We start from the raw sequence: 19,947 nt of genomic DNA, 5'->3' as shown, positions 1-19,947 counted from the left end.
TGTCCCGATTTAACGAACCTTTTTTCGAGAAATCAAGGTGAAAAAGTGTTAATTTTTGGTCTATTTTGTAGACAGCACCCCAAAATTTATTAATTGCGAGTCAGCGGTAACAGCGCGGAGCATCTTCGGCCTGCCGCTTTTTTCAAACTGCGCGGCGAAAAACGAGTTTTAATTTTGAGTCGAGCTCACGAGATGGCGCCAGCAGTAAAAAAGTTTCGTGCCACATTTCATAGATGGCGCTGTTGCAGTTTGCGTGTTTTTTTTGTGTGTGTTTGTGTGTTGTGCTCTGTGTTCGCTCTTGTGCGGATATTTCCCCGTGCCTTTGAACGCACGTCTTTGTCAAGCTCAGCTTGTTAGGCCTCCATCAGTCTAGCCTTGCTATCGTGAACGCTGACGTGGTGTGTGCGAGCAAGCGCGCCGCTAACCCTCCTGACTAGCAGATGGAGCCCTGCAAGAAACGAAAAAGGCTTACCCTGGACGAGAAAGCGGACATAATTCGTGCTGTGACAAGTGGACAGAAGAAATGTGACGTGGCTGCAGCACATGGCATTCCAGCGAGTACTCTCTCCACAATATTGAAAGGGAAAGATGACATCCTCCGCGCCACTTCGTCGGGGAATCTCTCGCGCAAAAAAACGCTGAAGACTACTCCTCAAAGCAAAATGGAAGAGGCCCTCTTCGCTTGGTTTATGGATTTGCGGGCGAAGAATATTCCCGTGAGTGGAGACCTGCTCCAACAAAAAGCTTGCTCTTTCGCGTGCTTGCTGGGCGACAACGAGTTCAAGGCAAGTCCCGGCTGGCTGTCGTACTTCAAAGAACGACACGGCATTGTCAAAGAAAGTGCTCAGCGGTGAAGCGAGCAGCGTAAGCATGGCTGTAGTCGGCGACTGGCAGTCTGAAAACGTGCCCGACATTCTGGGAAAATACGTCTACAACGCCAACGACAGCGGTACCAAATGCTGCCTAAAAAACACTCGCCCTGAAGGGGCAGGCGTGCCACGGTGGCAAACAAAGGCTGACTCTTTTGCTGTGCGTCAACATGGACGGCACCGACAAATGAGACCCGCTTGTCATCGGAAAGAGTGCGAGGCCGCGCTGTTTTAAAGGCACCAAAAAGCTTCCTGTGAAGTACGTTGCCAATTCAAAGGCTTGGATGTCGCGTGCCATTTTCGCTACATGGATGAAGGAATTTGAAAGCGACATGTGTCGCCAGAAAAGGAAAGTGTGCCTGTTGCTGGATAACTGCACGGCCCACTACGTTGCAGAGGTCGAGCTGACCAACGTGGAGCTCCGCTACTTCCCCCCAAACGTAACGTCCGTGGTTCAGCCCTTGGATCAAGGGATAATTAATAGCGTGAAGTGCGCATACAAGCGTCGAGTCGTCGACAGAGTTCTCCTCAACCTGGAGCTGAAGCGCGAGACGAAAATAGATATTTTTATGGCGGTTGAGATGGTGGCGGCAGCTTGGAGAGCACTGAGGCCATCGATAATTGTCAACTGCTTCAGGACTGCCGGTTTCGGTACACTAGGCCCTGAAACTGCCGAAGCTGGTCCGGACTGCGCGAGCGCCATGCACGAGGATGAAGATGCCTGGGAACACCTTCGCTCAGTGGATGAAGTGCCCACAGGCATAAGTTTCTCAGACTACGTGAACGCCGACGCAAACGCAGTCACAACGGAAGTTTTGACTGATGCCGATATGTTGCGGCTTGTAGGAAGCGTGGAGGGAGTGACGGCTGCAGACGCTGCCGACACCAGGTCAGGTGATGGATGCTCTCGATCTGCTGCGACATTTTGCCGGCGCACACGAGGGGACGGAAGATGCGCTGGACGCACTTCAGACCTACGAGAAATCGGTGCGGCCGTTGCTCACAAAGCGCACGCAGGCAAAGATCACCGACTTCTTTGGCAGAAAAATTTGTAGTCCCCTCGGGCCTTTCTTGTTGAGTAAGAATTTTTGTTGTTTCTTTTCATACGCGCTAGTGGCGCCGGTCGTTTCCGCGGTCCGCAGTTTCATTTTGGGAGCATTTACGCTTCACAAATATGATTCTGCGGTAGCTTTCTGGATGCCGCCATACCATATACTCGAATGTACCGAATTATGTGCCCAAGAAATGCCTCGTTCAATTTAACCAAGTTCTTAATTTAAAGAAATAATTCACGGCCTCCCTCAACTTCGTTAAATCGAGTTTTAACTGTATATGATGAAATCACTACTATCTATTAGTGACCTATCCACACCAGGGGTTCCTTTATCATCCTGGAAGCTCAATTCTTTCACAGGTGTTGAGCTGGGCACCTGTTGTACAGTTCAGTACATTGCACATACAAGAGAGTTAATGTAGAGCATGATGGTAACAGGGCCAAATCTTCAGAAATGTCAATAGCAGTTAGTGTAAAGTTTTTTAGGCTTGTGTGAACAATGTCTTTCTTGGCAACTTGGTTGCTCGTTCTGGTGTGTCTGCTGCAAAGACTGAAAAGCCAAACCTCCTCTGCACCTATATCTCTTTAAAACTTGTGCAGGCATGGACTTCACCGCCCTGAAATCCAGTGAAAGCTGCATACCATATCGACTGTTCACAGAAAATCGCAAAAAATTCTCTCGCCCTTAGTGCTCACTTGTTCGGGCTCCAATTTCGCACCAAAGTGGCATTGGGTGGTCAGTTTTGTTTTACTTTACACTTGGTACTTGCCTGATTCAGTCAGAATTAATCGAATATCTCCCCCCCCCCCCGTGTGTGGTGATGGCTGACCGAAGTGACGAGCTTTCACCCGCAGCAGCGCCCTCTGTGGCCGCTGGAGGAGCGCACTGAGGCTGCATCGGAACAGAATCTGGCAATGTTGTTGCCCACCCTCCCTGCAGCATGCGTTGGAAATCTGAAATTGCCTCACTAGGCCCTGCATTCATCCAGCACAGCGTGAACATGAAAGGCATAAAATTCTGCAAGAATATTATATAAAAGAAAAACATTACAACAAAAGGAATACCATATGATTCCACATACAACTAGACTTGAAAAACACACCCTTACTACAAAAATAATTGAATAAAGATAATAACTACAAATGTGTTCCTTTGACAAAACAAAAAAAGACAATGAGAATGGAGACATAGTAGTCAGGTTTATAGGCAAGTCAAGAAAAAATTCTCTGCCTGCTTTCACAAAGCAGGCTTCTCCCACGAGTTTCTCTGCAGCCTCCCTGCACGGTAGAGTGCTCGTTCGTCTGGAGGGCGCATGGTGGCGCCACCAGTCTCGTTGGTGCGAAAGCTCCACAGACATTTCCGACTAATTCTGACCGCATCAGGCCCTGCCCAAACTTGGTACAAAACAAAACCAGGTGCCACCCCTGTGCGAAATGTTGGGGAATTTGTTGCAGTGACGTCACTATGCACAGCTGGCTCCCATGCGCTGCCAGTGCGGAGGGATGCACAGCTGCATGGAGGAAAAATGCTCCACACTGCATACTGTCTCGTCTTCACAGTTACACAAATTTCAAGGTTTAACAGGGGGGAAACCAAGCTAATGACAACAGGTGTAATGAAGATATACCAATACCTCATGCTACGCGTATCCTGGCATAGCAGAGCTAAGCCACTGCCAATTTTTTTAGATTTTCTCTGACTGATGCAACAGTCGGTAGTTGTGGCCAGTGATAATTGTCATTTGAGGAGTCTTGATGATGTTATGTAAACCTCACACCCTACCCACTGCCTATAAAAGTATGCAGTAATACATACAACCTCAGAATGTGCCACCTGAACATGACAGCAAACTATAAATAATTTAGAACAGACAAAAAATGAGAACGCAAAAGGAGGCACCCATGAAAGGACAAAAATGAAAAACGAACTGAATGCAAACAGTTACGCCCCCAACAGACGAAGAGGGCATTATTGCATCACAATATATTTATAAATAGTAAATAGGTCTTTAAAATCCATGATATTTTGAATTTATACAAAACAAAAATTGAAAATATCCTATCTTTTTGTTCACTACTGTATGTGCCTGCACTGTATATGCTTCTTATGACCTCCCATTTAATGCCCGTTCTTCAAGCAGCACTGCTAGGTTAGCCTCACTGGATAGGGCGTTCAGTTTCCACTGGCGGAGATTCCTACCACCCTCAGTTGCCACCCTGGCCGCTGGGAACTGAGGATATGTTCATGCAGGCTGTTTTCCCTCCTTCATTATTGGCATGCTCCTCAATACACAGCATCCACTGGATACAAGCATTGTTTGCAAGGAAGCGTGGGGAGGTCTTCTCACACAGGATGTTAGCGCAAAGGAGCCATTCACACAGGGCGCCCTGACCTGGAAGGAGCCCTCGGCGAGTGCCCCCAGGGCGGCGGTGGTGGTGGGGGGGCGCCTGGCGAGGCCCTTGAGCCGAGCAAACTGCGAGGTGACATTGCTGAGGGCCCGGGAGCCCACACTCACAAAGGCCATGAGCTGGCCCTCGGACACGTTGCGGGTCATGGCCCCCAGCGGGGCCAGGCCCAGGCTGCCGGGCCGCTCGCCCTGGACAAAGGGCAGCTTGCTGCGCCGTCGCTCCAGCTTGCCCTCAAACAGGGGCACGCTCAGCGACTTGACGCTCAGGGCCACCCTGAAGGACTCGCAGATGGCCCTCAGCGACTCTGCAAGGAAAACCGGCCCGACTACAGGAATGCAATGAACACACACACACAAAGAGTGCAATTCTAGTTACCACTGTAGTACATGACAAAAGGCAGCTGAAAGGAACCATAGTCAGAAGCCAAGCAGAACACGCCAGGATTCAGCCCAATGTGAAGCCCCCTGATGGAGGACCACAATGGAGGGATGGCCACCAGAGCAGAATGCAAACCTAGTGGGGAAGAGAGTGGTGCTCTTCCCCCAGTTCAACTGGCCACGCTCACTGCCTGCAGCATCAACCTGAGGGTGCGGCTACAGCCTGCATGCTGGAGTGTTTGGAACATTGTAACAATACATTCCAGCTGGGGAATTTTAGCAATTCATATCAACCGCATCACTGAGATTCCACCGTATTAGAATAGAAAATCTCCTGTAGCATAAAGAAAGCCTAACATTTAAGCAGAGAAAAACTAATGCAAATGACCCATACAGCTGAGGAGGGTGCACAGGCAGGAAGTAAATAAAAAGTCAAGTCATGCAAATGGACCAAATCGCAAACAATGGAGGAACCTATGTGAGAACTGTGGCATCAATTCAGAGGACAGGTAAATGATATCATGCAAAGTAAAATGCCTCCAATTCACATTTGGAATAAATAGGAAACCATAACCACTGTAAGTGAAATAATTTTAACAGCCTAGACGGAGAGGTGGAGCCAATGTTCCTAGTGGAGCCAATTCATGCCACCATCACTTGGATGCCTCCCAGCGCTGCATGCGCAGCAGTGTTGTCTCCATGATGCCTCATTAGCACAATGGAGGATCATCGCGTAGAGCTGCTTTGAAATGTGTGGGCGAGCTGCGCCCTGCGTGATCAATGCAGACAAGATTACCCGTGATTGGCCCGTGCTTACAAAAGAAGATGTGGTTCCAACAATTTACCCAAATGCTCAGAAGGGGCAGTTGAGAATGTCAACACCCCATGAAGCTCCAACGCTCTTCTGATGTTTTGGGGACCGCACATGGCCACCAGGCTTTTGCACCTTCCGTGGTACCGCATGTGCAAAAGGCAGTCGTCATGAAGTTGAGCAGCCGCAGAATTCAAGCAACGGTGTTTGTGCAAGCGACCCAAGCAAGAATGTTACCGATGCAAAAATGATCCAAGATTTCTTCAAGGGGTAGACTCTCTTACCCCATGCAAAGGCATTGAAAAAAAAAAAGAGGGAGAGTTCAGAGCCAACCCATGAGAAGACCTGTGGCATGAAAAGTTTCAGTGCGTCCTAATAGCCCAGGCACCAGCAGCCCTCAGTGTAGGCACTTTTTTATACAAAAGAAGGGCTGGAACACTAGGCTCACCAGGTGGAGAGAGAAAAATTCAAGAACTGAATCATCAGTGCTTGAGGATGGCAGGTGAGGGCATGTTTTGCTGCTTCAGGACGGAAGAGCACGCATGGAATGAAGAAAGCGAATGGGCTCTGGAACGCTGGATAATGTGCATGAAGAGTCCTCGGCTTCATCAACAAATCAGGAAAAACAAAACCATGATACTGCCATCATGTACATCTCTCCGTCACTATATGAAGCACTACAGAAATGAATTTGGCCTGAGCGACAAACTTTTTGCTGCTGTGGCAAAGAGACTACTAAATCAAAAGAATCGCTTCCAGTGCCATGGAGGACTCCCGAGTGACGAGATGAAAGTTTCCGAAAATCATTTTTCATCAAGCAGAAAAACTGAAGGGTCTGTTGATATTACAACAGAGAGCCAACGCTTGCAAACGTGCAATCATGGCCCTGTTATCTTGTTGCAACCATTCACAGGGAAAGGGCACCAGGTCATAGGTGTATTTAACTCACACAGCAATGTAAGGGTGGTTATGCTGGCTAAAATTGTCTTTTAAGTTGTGATAATGTGCAAAAATGCAGGGCTGCATGTAGACCTGATAATGTGTGATGGACCAGAAGCATTAATTGGCACCTATGGAAGGAAAGAAAAAGTTGCCTGCAGAATCAAGTCGTTTTCTCTATCAGACCAGGTGAAATGTGTGGAAACATGCTTGTCCATACAAACAAGTCAGTCCTTCTGGCTTCAGAGTGAACTACACGTTTTGGCTGCTCAGAGGTCTTTTCCTCTACCGGGATAGGTTTGGTTTGGTTTATTGGGGTTTTAACGTCCCAAAGCGACTGAGAGACGCCGTAGTGGAGGGCTCCGGAATAATTTCGACCACCTGGGGTTCTCCCTGGAATTTCTCCTCCAAAGAAATTCTAGCCGCGTCTTTCGGGCCAGCAGCCGTGGCGGCATCTACCGGGATAAAATCAAGAGACAGTTTGTAGAGAGGATGAGAGCCCTGACATCTCAGATGCCCCGAGGGCACCACGAAAAAGTCATCCAAAGCGTCTTGTCCTACAGCTGGATCGAAAGGATTCCTCAGCAAGAGCACAGCTGAAGGTCTTGGAAGCATCTTCTGAAATATTTGACGCTGGCATTTCGTTACTTGATGACAGGTGCCAGGACCCCATGAAACACTTTTTGGTACCATCCAACAAATGTCTGGTTGTAACGATCACCTGACTGTCAGCCAATTTTTGATATCTGTGAACGCACTAAGCTTCCAAAACCTAGCAAGATCGCCATCCCAAGGCAATGTCTTTTCGGGACTCTTAGAGGTGCCTGCTTGGTGTTTCTAGCACCAAAGAGACAAGTTCCCCGAACTGATGTCGGAGTGTCTGTGACCTTGATTATTGTGCCGTGTTTGTTCAAGCAAGGGTTATTTTCTACATGGACGGTTATGTCGCGAGGAAAAGCATTAAGTGTGCTCCATGCTTCTCCAGAATAAGCAGCCCTCGCCGCAGCTGTTGAGAGAGGAGGACCAACTGAATGAAAACACCCACTGCTTCAGTGTGAAGCATGTAAGAATTATTAAGTTCCATGTGCTCACAAGGCTCCATTTCTGCGTGAAATCTCAAAATACAAAATGGGATCAAACGTGGGAGCGAATGAATATGGTAAAACTGCGACGAGTGCTCTGAAGTGTGCCTTGTGGATCTCGCTCCAAGCTTTTCGTTTTTTAATGAGTGACTTTTACTCACAGTTACGTGCAACATCTATATGTAACACAAAGTTTCCGAACACAGTGTGCAACAAATATCATATTCACAAGTTGGTTCTGGTTGCTGAGGTTAAAGACTGCTTATTTCTGTTGCGCCCCTTCTTTCGTCGAGTTGACCAGCGCGAGATCGTACAAGAATCGAGAGATCGTAGGAGAATCTGAGATTCCTCTCCAGCGAGAGCAATGATTCCAATTTTGCACCAAAACTATCGGCAGGCAAGTGGGAAGGTGGCATACCGATGGTTTCTTCTTCACCACTGATGGGCACTGCTACATTATTGAAGAAACGTGTTCCTGTTGACCTGAACATGTGGAAGTAGCCACTCTGTCCATTGACCAGGTAATGAAAGCGGATGCAGTAGTGCCTCGACTTGAACAGAGATGGCTCCGGACCTGCAATGTCAGACACTGTGTTTACGATGATGCCACAAAGCAGCCAGTCATGACTCACCCAATTCCATTTTCTCAAGGTCTTCTAGAAATACTCTCTGGTATTTGGTAATACGATCTGTCTGGTCGTCATACCTGCAAAAGCAAACATGCCATATGCAAACGAGTGAAGGCAAGTTGACACACCCGGCAGGTGCAGTCAGACCATGCATCATCGTGAGGCTGCACATGCCTCACACTGCATTCTTCTGAAATGATCCCAGCTTTTCTAAAGACCAAGTAGGACGCCTGCTGCAACCATGTAGTATTGGTGCTTGAGGGAACGAGTATTGGAAGCCATACAATACATCTGTACTTGCTGCTGCATTAGAAGTGCGAGCGACATCATTTTATAAATGTGCAACATGGGAAACCCAACTCAATGAGCTTTCAAAAGTGTACGCTTGGCAGTTCAAACCACAGTGCCAATTTTGAAAATTTAAAAATTGGGCTCGCACTAGATGCTGATGGCCATCAATTTTACACTACAATTTTGCGCCCAGAAACCAAGAATAATAAAGATGATTAGTTAGCATTAGTTAATTAAATGTCCGTAAATTGAGCTCTATCTTAAATCCCCTTTAGCTGTACAATCCACCTGCGCAGACCACACCGATTTATGTCTCATGGTTTTAAATAAAAACCTGTAAAGGCTAAAAAAAGATAATCCGGTATGCTCAGACATGCTTTCTACAAAGCCTGTGCGAATAGTGGCTTTCGGTTCGAAGCAAATTGAAAGCAAACAGTAATTTTCTTGGATCTTTTCAAAGTGAATATTTCAAATCCTAACTCACTAGTGTGCTTACTAGTATGCTGGTTAACTAATGCTGACTTTAGTTAACTTTTTAACTACAGCTAAAATGTACTAACTAGTAGACTGGTTAACTAATGCTGACTTTAGTTAACTATTCAACTATTACCATTAGTCTCCTTATTTATTGAGAGGTGTGTAGCCCACCGTAAGTACTATCCATAAAAGTTTTTAGAATTTCGAAAATGCAGATACCCTCAGCGCTGTGGCCGAACAGATATTCTGATGAGTTAGGTGAACTGGAGAGGTCGCTTGGCCTGCAAGCTTCTCGAAAGCAGATGTAAAAAGTTGTCCTGGCTCCATTCTGACAGGTCTGTGTCGCACCTGCTGTCTGCGCTGCTTACTGCTGCTGGGCGAAGGGCGTTTCTCGTTCCGGTTCGCGCTTGCAGTCACTGAGCTGATACAGGTGGGCTGCAGAAGCCCTGCACTCCCTCTTAACCATGGCTGCTGCTTTCTCATGGCAAACAGCCATGCAAGCCCAAAACACAAAAAAATGAATAGATAATGCATCATGGTCGCACCACCAATAAAAGAAATGATACCAGCATATAACAGACAAGCACAGTAAGAACCGAAAGTACCTAGCAGGTATGATTCACCAGGGTGGAAATTTGGGCAAGTCGGTATTGATCCATAACGTAAGAGTAGCGCAAAACCAGGACGACGGACACAAGGGGAGAGAACACACACCAACAACACTTTTGCTCAGGTTCCGTTCACTTGGTTGGGTTTGGTTTTCTTCGTCAGTCGGAAGTTAGCGCCTGTGTTGTTGGTGTGTGTTCTCTCCCCTTGTGTCCGTCGTCCTGGTTTTGCGCTACTCTTACGTTATGGACCTAGCAGGTAATTTTTCGACAATTTTCCCATGATTAGCGCTGTCTTCAGAAAAGCACCTACCCATTAGGATAAGGCCTGATATAGACGCAAAGAACAAGACGCCTGTCATCGCATTCTTTATGTCATCTATGTTCCACCTGTCTATGTTGCACGTTTAAGTAGGGTAAGGCACAACACTTATGAAACTTTATTGTTATAGGGTAGCGCTTAACTTCAGAACAGACAAAACAGACAAAACAAAACCCTTGTTTGCGTCTGTTCTCAAGTTCTGTTCAGTAAATAAATAAATAAGCGCTCCCCTATAATAATGAAAGACCAACTAGCCCTTTTTAAAGCACTACTAATGACACAAATAACAAGACACCTGTGTTTGTCACCTTGTATGCTGCATACTTAATTAGGATAAGGCACGACATAGACGACACAAAGAATGAAACGACAAACACAAGTGTCCCATTCTTTGTGTCGTCTTCCATCTGAGCACTGATTAGAATAAGGCACAACATTGACAACACAAAGAACGATATTCATCGCCTCATTCTTTGTGTCATCCTTAAGATCCTTGTGTTACTACTAAGGTGGATCATCACATTTCGTGTAAAATATATTGGAAAAAATTAAAAGACCCAAAACATCAGCCAGAAAGAGTAATGATACGCACTCGGCCACATAGTATGAATCTTTGGTCAGCACCAGTATGGAGTCCATGTCAGCCTGTCCAGGATCACCAGTGCTGCATGTGCACACTCAACATCATCAAACCGACATTTTCAAAGTTTAGCCCCACTGCAAGATCAGCTGCTAAGAACGTGCAACAGCTTTTTGCTTTTGGCACTTCCTGGGCAGCAGAAACATGGTACATTCCACTCTTTGAAGTAACATCCACCCCACGCCTTAGGGTGCTCTCAGCTGTACAGTCTTTGTCAAAAGTAACCAGGCTCCATGGTTTGCTTCTCATTCGCGTAACAGAGCCCTCACGGCTTCCCTAACGATCAAAAAGTTCTTTGAAGGTGAGAACAGGGGTTCTCCTTTCCCATACAGAGATTTAGAGCTTGAGGGCTGGCACAGTAGCTTCAATGTACGACTGAGAAGAAAAAAACGTGCAGCCTGGTTACTTTTGACAAAGACTGTACAATCAAGCTGCAAGTGCAAGAAAGCTCATCACATTAGGACAAGAGCAAGGGGCCCCCTTAGACTATCAAAAGAGCTCAGGTCAGGGTCAGAGACACCAATCCGATAGTTGGGCATTTGTTGCCACTGAATTTAAGGCCAAGAAATTTGGATTCCAACTTGAAAAACCTTTTCCCACGGCTACGATTCAAACTCGGGACTCTCTGATGACGAAATAGGACAAGAGTTTGTAACATAAAGCGGCGCTAACGGAAACAAGGACTTTGTGACTGCTGGCAGCGAGCGCTGTGCTCCCACCTAGCAGCAGCTGAAATGAAAACTACTGCCAGCTGGATGTCGAAGGCCTCTATCAGCCATTACAATGGATCATGATTCCAACAACCAAGTTCTCACACTTGTGAGAACTATGGTGTGCATTCAGCAACATCAACCCCCCACAGTGTGCCATGCTTTCGAGGGCTGAGGTCTGGCAAGGAAAGTCCTAGCGCCGATGAGTCGGCAGCGTCGCTCTCACCGCCGAGCCACCGTCACGACTGATGTGTAGCGACTGGTATACGTGAGGGCATATTTAAATTCTGTAATGGTAGTCCTCGTAGGGCTGGCAGTGCAGCCCAGCGTCTTGGTACGCTGACGAAGTGAACATGCCGAGCGGTGCACCTGCTAATGTGGAGGCGCACGGAACACTGGCGGCTGTGCACAGCTCTTTCTTCCTGTCGCAGTTGCGTGCCGTGGCATGCACTTCGTCCGAGGAGCACTCCCTCTGCTGCCCTTGTAAACCGAGGCGCGTAATGAAACCACGCAGGCACGCATGGCCGTGAAGTGCCCCTAAAAACTCAGCTGGCCGCCTGTAGCACCACTTTGACTTCCAACATTCAGGCTGTCTTTTTTCAGTCTTCCTCACGCGACAAAAGTGCACTAGTAGTTTAAAAATAAAACTCATATACTTCAGTATCGATCCAACACGTAACCTTCATTCACCTTCATCAGCCTCAGAGATCTGTGGTGTCTTTTCGTCATCACGCTTGTACCTGCGACAGCGGTCTGCGGCAGCGATACCTGTATTTTAGTTCTTGTTCTTTTCTACCTTACAAGAGCTTTGTTTTCAGAAAGAGTGGTGCTCTTGTGGTTAGGAGCTGGGATTCTATCAATACAAGCCAACTTCAATTCCACCTCCGTATCCCTTTAAGGCCTTGAGATGGCACAAAATCAAGAAAAAGTCCATTTTTAGCAGTCCATTTGAAAGCCCCCCCCCCCCCCCCCCCATTAAATCACAAAAATCTAAAAAAAAAAAAAAATTGAATTTCAGAAAAAACTACATTTCGCATCACAAGGCCTTTTTAGTCATATCCCCAAAAATTTTTCCCGACAACAGCCCAGAAGTGACTTTAAGTGACCACAGGTAGCAAAAAACAGGCCGAGATCTCCGTGAAAATGCCAGTTTTCTCAAAGTGCTTTTTGACCTGACTGCTCTGCTTGGAGAAAGCGCAGCACGACAATGGCTTCATGGATTTTTATGCAGTTTGTGGCATTTCGTAAATTTCTTATGCTGTGACGTTCTTGTATTTTTATTACTTATTTTTTATTTTGTCACTAATTTTCATGACAATGATGAGTGCATTATGCAAGCGTGGATATGAGATTCTGTGCAGAAAACTATCAGGCTGTTAAAATATTTGGAGAATGCCTCAGCATCAACCATTCCTTTGGGTAAAACTTAAAAAGTGATTGCAGAATCCTACCGTGTAGTGTTGCTATGACAGGCTTTCTGCAAGTTTGGTATAGCAATGAAGCGCATAAAAATATATACTAATAAGGGAGTAATTACTCATTGGCATCCACCCGAGCGCAGCCATACGGCTACAAAGGAAAGCTATACAGCTTTCTCAGAAACTTCGTAGTTAAAGAAAAATTCGTCCTGGTCCGGGCCAGGACGAATTTTTCTTTAACTACGAAGTTTCTGAGAAAGCTGTATAGCTTTCCTTTGTAGCCGTATGGCTGCGCTCGGGTGGATGCCAATGAGTAATTACTCCCTTATTACAAATCTACTCCACATTGGGGGATTCCCCTAAACATTTGACCAAAAATATATACTGTCAACACTACTCAAGAGATTTCAGTGAAATTTTGTACTGAAGCATTCAGTGGGCATTCCATTAAGCATGCCTAATTTCATTAAAGGCCTACTTGACCGAAAGTTTACTCCGGCTAATTTTGAGCAGGATATAGTGTGCATGTTATGAGCAATGTTTATATTTAACATTAGGGCTCTGAAGCGCCTAGAATTTAAGTTACAAGCGTTCAAACACCTCTGTAGCAGACGACGCAGTCCTCTAGCGGTGTGCTGGAGAACTAACAAACCTGACCGGAAATGACGCACAACTGAGACACCAGCATCGCCGGCTCGCCTGTTTCAGGCGTTCGGAAGTGAGTGCGCGCCCCTTGTAAGCCCTTCTTCTGGCGCGTTTCTGGCTGGTTTCATCGCGAAACTGGATGGTTTGCGAGAAATGTTAACTGCTGGCATCATGTCGACGAAGTGCGTGGCCGCGAAAAGGAATACGAAGAATGCGAAAAGCACTATGTATACCTCTTGGCCACTGCCCTTCACCCCCCCATCTCGAAAGCTGGTGTCAGCTGTCTGGAGCTCAGGTTTTAACGTGCTTTCCCCTCTCTTCTTCAAAAAAGACAATGGTGGGTGACTGACGCTTCGGCCTCGCGCTAACCCCTTTTGTGGCTTTGTCAATAGACCTGTCCCGGTCTACACCATGTGTCAGAGCACATACTATTGCGCTCAATATGAGTTGCAACGCGCGGTCATCGACCGGGGCTCGTTCCGTGGTGTGCCTCCTCCAAACAATCGCTCGGAATTCTGGGAGAAACTTTTTCCTGAGCAGGGGTGCTGTTGTTTCCTGGAACAGCAGTTTCTCCCAGAATTCCGAGCAACTGTTTGGAGGAGGCACACCACGGAACGAGCCCCGGTCGATGACCGCGCGTTGCAACTCATATTGAGCGCGATAGTACGTGTTTCTGGCCCGATCGGCAAAGCATGCCACGAACCAAGAGGGTTATAACTCGGAGAAGAAAGGCTTCAAGGCGTCTCTAATCGGGAGAATAAAGAGGACGGGGGACCGCTCGCCACAAGCTAGCTTAGCCGGTTCAGAAGCTAAAGAGGACGGCTTTGCTCATTCGACGTCATGTTGTTTACACCAGGCAAAAGTCTAAGGAGAGGTCTGCTTCGTCTGAAAAGGAATCGACATGCACGCGTTTATTGCAGGTACAACTTGTGGGTTTCTGCATGGACACAGGCCACCAACCACCGCGGGTTCGAGCTTCGCGCGAGCCAAGGGCCCCGATAACCGTCACCACACACCACTGGGACACCGATGCGGTGCACTCAACCTCCGCTGGGAGGAGAGCGATTCGCCTCAAAGAAATAGGCCTCCAAGTTCACCAAGGAGACGTTTATTCACGTCGTCCTTCAGCAGTGCACACACACTCAACCGTCACCCCGTCCCGGGGGCGCGCGAGGAGCAAGGCTCCGCTGCGCGCACGAAGCGACTCGAGCAATGCGCGCCGCTAGCACGCCGCTGCAGGAGAAAGTCCCCGCGGCAGTGCTGTGATCTCCCTCTCGTGTCGACCGTTGGGCCGGTTGCGAGAGAGACTGGGCAATCAACGCAAGGTACGCCTGTCGGAGGTCGCTGGACCCCGCTGGACAGGCTCGAGCCGCTGCAGGTCAGAGGACACGTGCGGGCGAGCTCGAGTAAGCACTGGTCCGAACGGCAAAGGTCGGCACGGACAAACAGTAGCGTACGCACCTTACGCTGTCTCGGAGGGATCTCTCCCTGGGCCCCGCTCGGACGGTCGCGAGGTGCGCGGCCGCCCAAGCGGGTCCCGAAATCCCGCCAAAAGGCCCCAATGGCAAAGGCCGTTTGGGAGCCGGGGCGGAGCTGTGGCCAAATGACAGTGATTAGTCACCTAACCGCCTCTCCACCGCCTGAGGCGGGAGCAAGGGAAAGAGGAGAAACAACGCGGGAAGCCGGCACAGCCGCGCAAAGGCAACGGCGAAAAGCCAGGATTCCCACAAACTCTGCCCAGGGCGCAATAATGCCGTCATTCGCCGAGTGTATCTGCTGCCTCGAAGATTCGCAGGCCGGGCTGAAAATCCTGGAAGGCCACATGTGCATTACTGAAAACGTCGAATTTCTTACTGCCTCACGCCGTTTATATTTGAGCTTGATTACAGGAATTAAGCTTCAGCGTTACCATTCAAGGCTCGTCTCCAAGACCTCATAGAACTGAACGCATGTTATTTGAATGATAATATTTTCAAAGGAAGACAACATGCAATTTTGATTATATGTTCTGCATTATTACTCAGTCGATACAGACACACTGCCTACGGTAATTAGTTTGCGCGGTGGGCATACACGGTCGACTGGGGTCCGGCAACCACGTCGTTCTACCCAGCTGTGTGGTTTGAAAAGATAAGAAAAACTTTTCCGTCCCTGCAGTACACTGGCTTTAAGTGGTTCTAAGTAAATACAGTAATGAACGAAGCGCATAAGTTTTTGTTCATTTGAATCGGCATGTATTTCGCAACGCGCAGTGGCTTGCCCGACCGAGGCGCGCAAATTTAAGATGAACCAGCCCACCATCGGCACCGCACTGATGCCACGGTCCTCGAAGCAAAAAATATATATATATTTTGCAACACAAATTTTGCTTCTGGCATATTCTTTCGCTTAACGCAGCAATTTATTTTCTTGGTCCCTTTTTAGACATCAAGCTGTTTTTATTGATCTACCTCGCGATCACAGCACCTATTCCAAATTTCTGCCCCGCCGCGGTGGCTCAGTGGTTGCGGCGCTCGGTTGCTGACCCGAAAGACGCGGGTTCGATCCCGGCCGCGGTGGCTGAATTTCGATGAAGGCGAAATTCTAGAGGCCCATGTGCTGTGCAATGTCAGTGCACATTAAAGAACCCCAGGTGGTCGAAATTTCCGGAGCCCTTCACTACGGCGTCCCTCACAGCCTTAGTTGCTTCGGGACATTAGACCCCAATAAACCAATAAACCAACCTATTGCAAATTTCTATGCACAGGCAGAAATACCTTTCTACGGGGGAGAAAAATGAGAACGAAAAGGAGAAGGCAGGTCATTTTTTTTTATCAAGACAACAACCATATTGCACGCATAGCAGAGGGCACATGTGCTGTTGGCACGTGCTCAAAAAAGCCGACTTGATAATACAAGCACTTCTACTTGGCCTCCATTTGGATATGCTTCCTTCCTCCGCTATGCCCGAACTTTGCACAAGCTGTAATCGAATACTGCCAGGCAAACAGCGCTCACTAGCACTGCGGCGCGATCATCTTCGCTAAGGTTGAGCCAGGAGTTTTCTAGTCTACTACAGCAAATAAAACACGTTTAAAACTTTTTCTAGGGCGTTTCAGCCATTTTAAGATGTGTGTTTTCACATATAACCAGTATTTACCGCACAAAGTGCTGCACGCGCTACTGGTACCAATGCTTTGCACGAGCCGCAACGAGCAGACGCTTCGAACCTTTCCGGACTCCAGTCTCAAACATGCGTCACTTCCGGCGGGCAGCAATGGCGGCCGTTTTTCCAGTTTCGGTATTGAAAATTCCGATTTTTGCGTACCTCTGGCACTGTAACTGCTTGAAACTGGAGCTTAATGTTTTGCGGGTAGCATATTAGGGGGTGTACTATGGAAAAACAACCTTTTTACGGTTTGAAAAATTTCGGTCAAGTAGGCCTTTAAGTGGAAAAAATGAAAAAATTCACCTCCAAAAGCCCTTTAAACATAGTCTCCTTCCGTGTTGTCTGAGTTTCTCTGAGATATATTACTCCAGATGCCCTCATCCTGGCCTATGTCCTGCTGCTCCTGTGAAACCACTACAGTTGTTGTCACCCAGCCGCGAAAAACCAGACTGGGCAAAAAGCTTCACTGCCTCTACACAGGGCTGCTGCTAAGCCTAGTAGAAGGTGTCTCTATCCTTGTCACAATGGGGACATTCAGGCACTGAGAAAACCCTCAGAAACAGAACACTCTGCCTCCCTTCCCTGCAACTGCATGAAGATCCAGCCCTGGCTGCAATCAAGTAATGAATAAAAAAGTAGACCTCATTTCAACTCATGAAAACATGACGCAATACCTAGAGGCACGAGAATATAAAATTTTTGGTTGAATACAAATAATAAATTTGGTTGCGAATCAAATCGAACAGTTCAGAATAGGTAGCATAAATTAAAAACACATGCTTTTTTTGCTGTTATATACAGCTGTTGTATACTTTTCTCTTGTGTACAACAGCTGTATCTTACCCGCACTCACCTATGGGGCAGAAACATGGATGCTAGTGAAAAGGGATGAGCCTAAGCTAAGGACAATGCAGCGAACTATGGAAAGAAAAATGACAGGTGCAACGTTAAGAGACCGGGAGCGGGCGGAGTGGGTGAGGGAACACACGTGGGTTAATGACATCCTAGTTGAAATCAGGAGGAAGAAGTGGGCTTGGGCAGGGCATGTAATGCAAAGGCAAGGTAACCACTAGTCCTCAATGGTAATGGAGTGGATTCCAAGAGAAGGCAAGTATAGCAGGGGGCGGCAGAAAGTTAGGTGAGTGGATGAGATTAAGAAGTTTGCGGAGATACAGTGGCCGCAGCTGGCAAAGGACAGGGTTAATTGGAGAGACATGGGAGAGGCCTGTGCCCTGCAGTGGGCGTAGTCAGGCTGAGGAATATGCTGTCATCGCCATAATTTATTGCACCTGCAAGGCCTTTCAGGCATTCAGTGGTCTTTACTTTGTATACCATTAACAAAGAATGTGTAGGTGGCGGAAACGCAGCAGCTGCTTGGTGCTGATGGGCCTGGTGCACAATAACCTATGCTGTGAGACACAGTGGTGCCAAAGCTTAGCCTTTCTGCTCCACAAGTCGTGTTGTCATGTGCGCCTATCGGAGTGGTACAAAACGATAGCAGCATTGAAGCCCATTCGCATCACCGATGCATCAACTGCATGCTTTTTCCTGATTGGCGAGTGCATGCCATACAGCATCACGGCGCCAGCACAATGCTTTTAGGTAAGGCCTTGCAGCAATGTGTGCTGGCAGTCAATTCCATGAGAGGAGAACAAGTTAATTCATTTGACAAGTGCGAGAGGTTGTAACTAGTGACAGCCGTTTGGAATGCCACCAAGTTTGGCGAATGAATGTGAAAACAAGTGACTTCTGGATGTTCGCAAGTTTCAAATACTTCCAACAGTAAAAACACGTTGTGAATCGAATAGCAAACGCTACACGCAAACTATCCGAAATCCTGAATATTCGCACACCCCTAGCAATAATGTAACAGAAACCAAACTCTCATAATTACATGTACTAGGGTTGATGCAGAACCGTTCCAAATTCTTGCACCAAAGATAAAGCAAAACACAAGATTATGACCGAAGTATGGCTACTCACACTGGATCCGCATCAATGAGAGCCCACCCACCCAGAACCACTTCGCTCTCAGGAATCAGCATCTTCTTGCAGTGCTCAATCAGCTGCTTCACGTGCTCCTGGTCCTGCATTTCAAGCACGGGGGCCTCACCATCCTGCTCTGGGCTGACTGCCACGAAGTCCTCCGTGATGGGGTTCCCCAGCATCAAGTCAATGGTGGCTTGTCGGTACGCGTCCTTGAACCGGTTCACATAGTACCTGCAACAAGGCAGGCCAGCCACACTCACAGGTGCTGGAACAACAACCGTAGAGTCTCAATAGGCTACGCCACTCCAGCAGAGTCTCTATCCAAGCCCACCAAGTAGTTTGCACCCACATAGCAACACTGGAAGGGCATTACTGACACTGGCACTATGCTGGACAAACAGACCAATTGAGACCACCTTCAAAGGCAGAAAATACACTGAAGCAAGTATGCAGGTGCTTCCAAAGATGCAGCACACCCGTCTGAAGGACAACCACACAACAGAGACTACCAAGGCACAGCAAGGACAAGCAGCCCACCACTGAAACCCCACAGGCCGAGTGATGATATCGGCCTTTTAAGTTGTGTGGTGTAACATTCACATGTGTGCACAAAACATTTGCTACCTACCGCACTCTAGATTCCAAGCTCAGTTGAGTTGGGTTTAATGGCGCATAAGCGACTAAGGCTATCATGCGCCAAGCTCAGGGTATAGAAAATTCTTTTAAATAGCTGTTACACTAAAGTCTAAATGAACGGCGGTGTAAAGGGCCTAAAAAGTTAATTCGTGCAACCTAGTAAAAATATAAGACAAAATTTTAAAAGAGACTTATGGTAAATGCTTTAAAAAGGGTTGGCAACCTCAGCAGCCATCCTTGGCTGTGCAAGGATCTCAAGGTCCCCAACCGATGGAATAGTGACCTCAGCCGTCTTCTCACGACGAGAGGGTGGCTGAGGTGTGGTTCGAAAAAAATTCGCAAGTTGTAAAAAACTGACCATTATTCAGAGTTTCGAGAGTACATTGGCTTCTTTTAAAAAGTTAAAAGTGCTTGACTTATCAATAAGAGCTTCTTCACCTAAAATCAATGACGGATGAAAAGGGATGTGCTGGTTGTAAAACGGGGTTAAAAACTTGTTTCTGAGTGTTTCAAGCTCTATGCATGAGATTAAGATATGAGTTACTGTCAGTTCATCTCCGCATTTTTCACAGGTAGGTTTGTCTTGTTTTGTTAGTAGAAAGTTGTGAGTAAGGTGTGTGTCCAATACGTAAACGACATAAAAGAACTTCAAAAAACCGTTCCTGATGTGTGCATGATTTGGTTGGTTGGTTTATGAGGTTTAACGTCCCAAAGCGACTAAGGCTACGAGAGACGCCGTAGTGGAGGGCTCCGGAAATTTCGACCACCTGGGGTTCTTTAACGTGCACTGACATCGCACAGTACACGTGCCTCTAGAATTTCTCCTCCAAAGAAATTCCAGCTGCCGCGGCCGGGATCGAACCCGCGTCTGTTGGGTCAGCAGCCGAGCACCATAG

General features: G+C 47.4%; 1 protein-coding gene across 8 annotated transcripts in view; it reads right to left on the bottom strand.

Annotated features, from left to right (window-relative positions):
- Positions 1-19,947, bottom strand: part of sp3 (phosphatidylinositide phosphatase spermathreecae) — a 151,893-nt gene that overhangs the window by 67,216 nt on the left and 64,730 nt on the right. For 7 of the 8 annotated variants that reach the window (XM_089578130.1, XM_089578133.1, XM_089578132.1 and 4 more), the window contains 5 exons: positions 18,410-18,646; positions 10,458-10,529; positions 8,174-8,247; positions 7,960-8,115; positions 4,317-4,657 (listed from right to left, as the gene is read on the bottom strand). In XM_089578130.1, coding sequence (XP_089434256.1) covers positions 4,317-4,657; positions 7,960-8,115; positions 8,174-8,247; positions 10,458-10,529; positions 18,410-18,646 — 880 coding nt within the window. The remainder of the gene's footprint in view (positions 1-4,316; positions 4,658-7,959; positions 8,116-8,173; positions 8,248-10,457; positions 10,530-18,409; positions 18,647-19,947) is intronic. The other variant, XM_089578131.1, reaches the window with a different exon arrangement.

The sequence above is a fragment of the Amblyomma mixtum genome, chromosome 3 (genome assembly GCF_055824585.1).
Source record: "Amblyomma mixtum isolate Tamu chromosome 3, ASM5582458v1, whole genome shotgun sequence".
Classification (NCBI taxonomy): Eukaryota; Metazoa; Arthropoda; class Arachnida; order Ixodida; family Ixodidae; genus Amblyomma; species Amblyomma mixtum.
The sequence above is the reverse complement of the archived record's forward strand: the minus strand, read 5'-3'. Positions and strand labels throughout refer to the sequence as shown.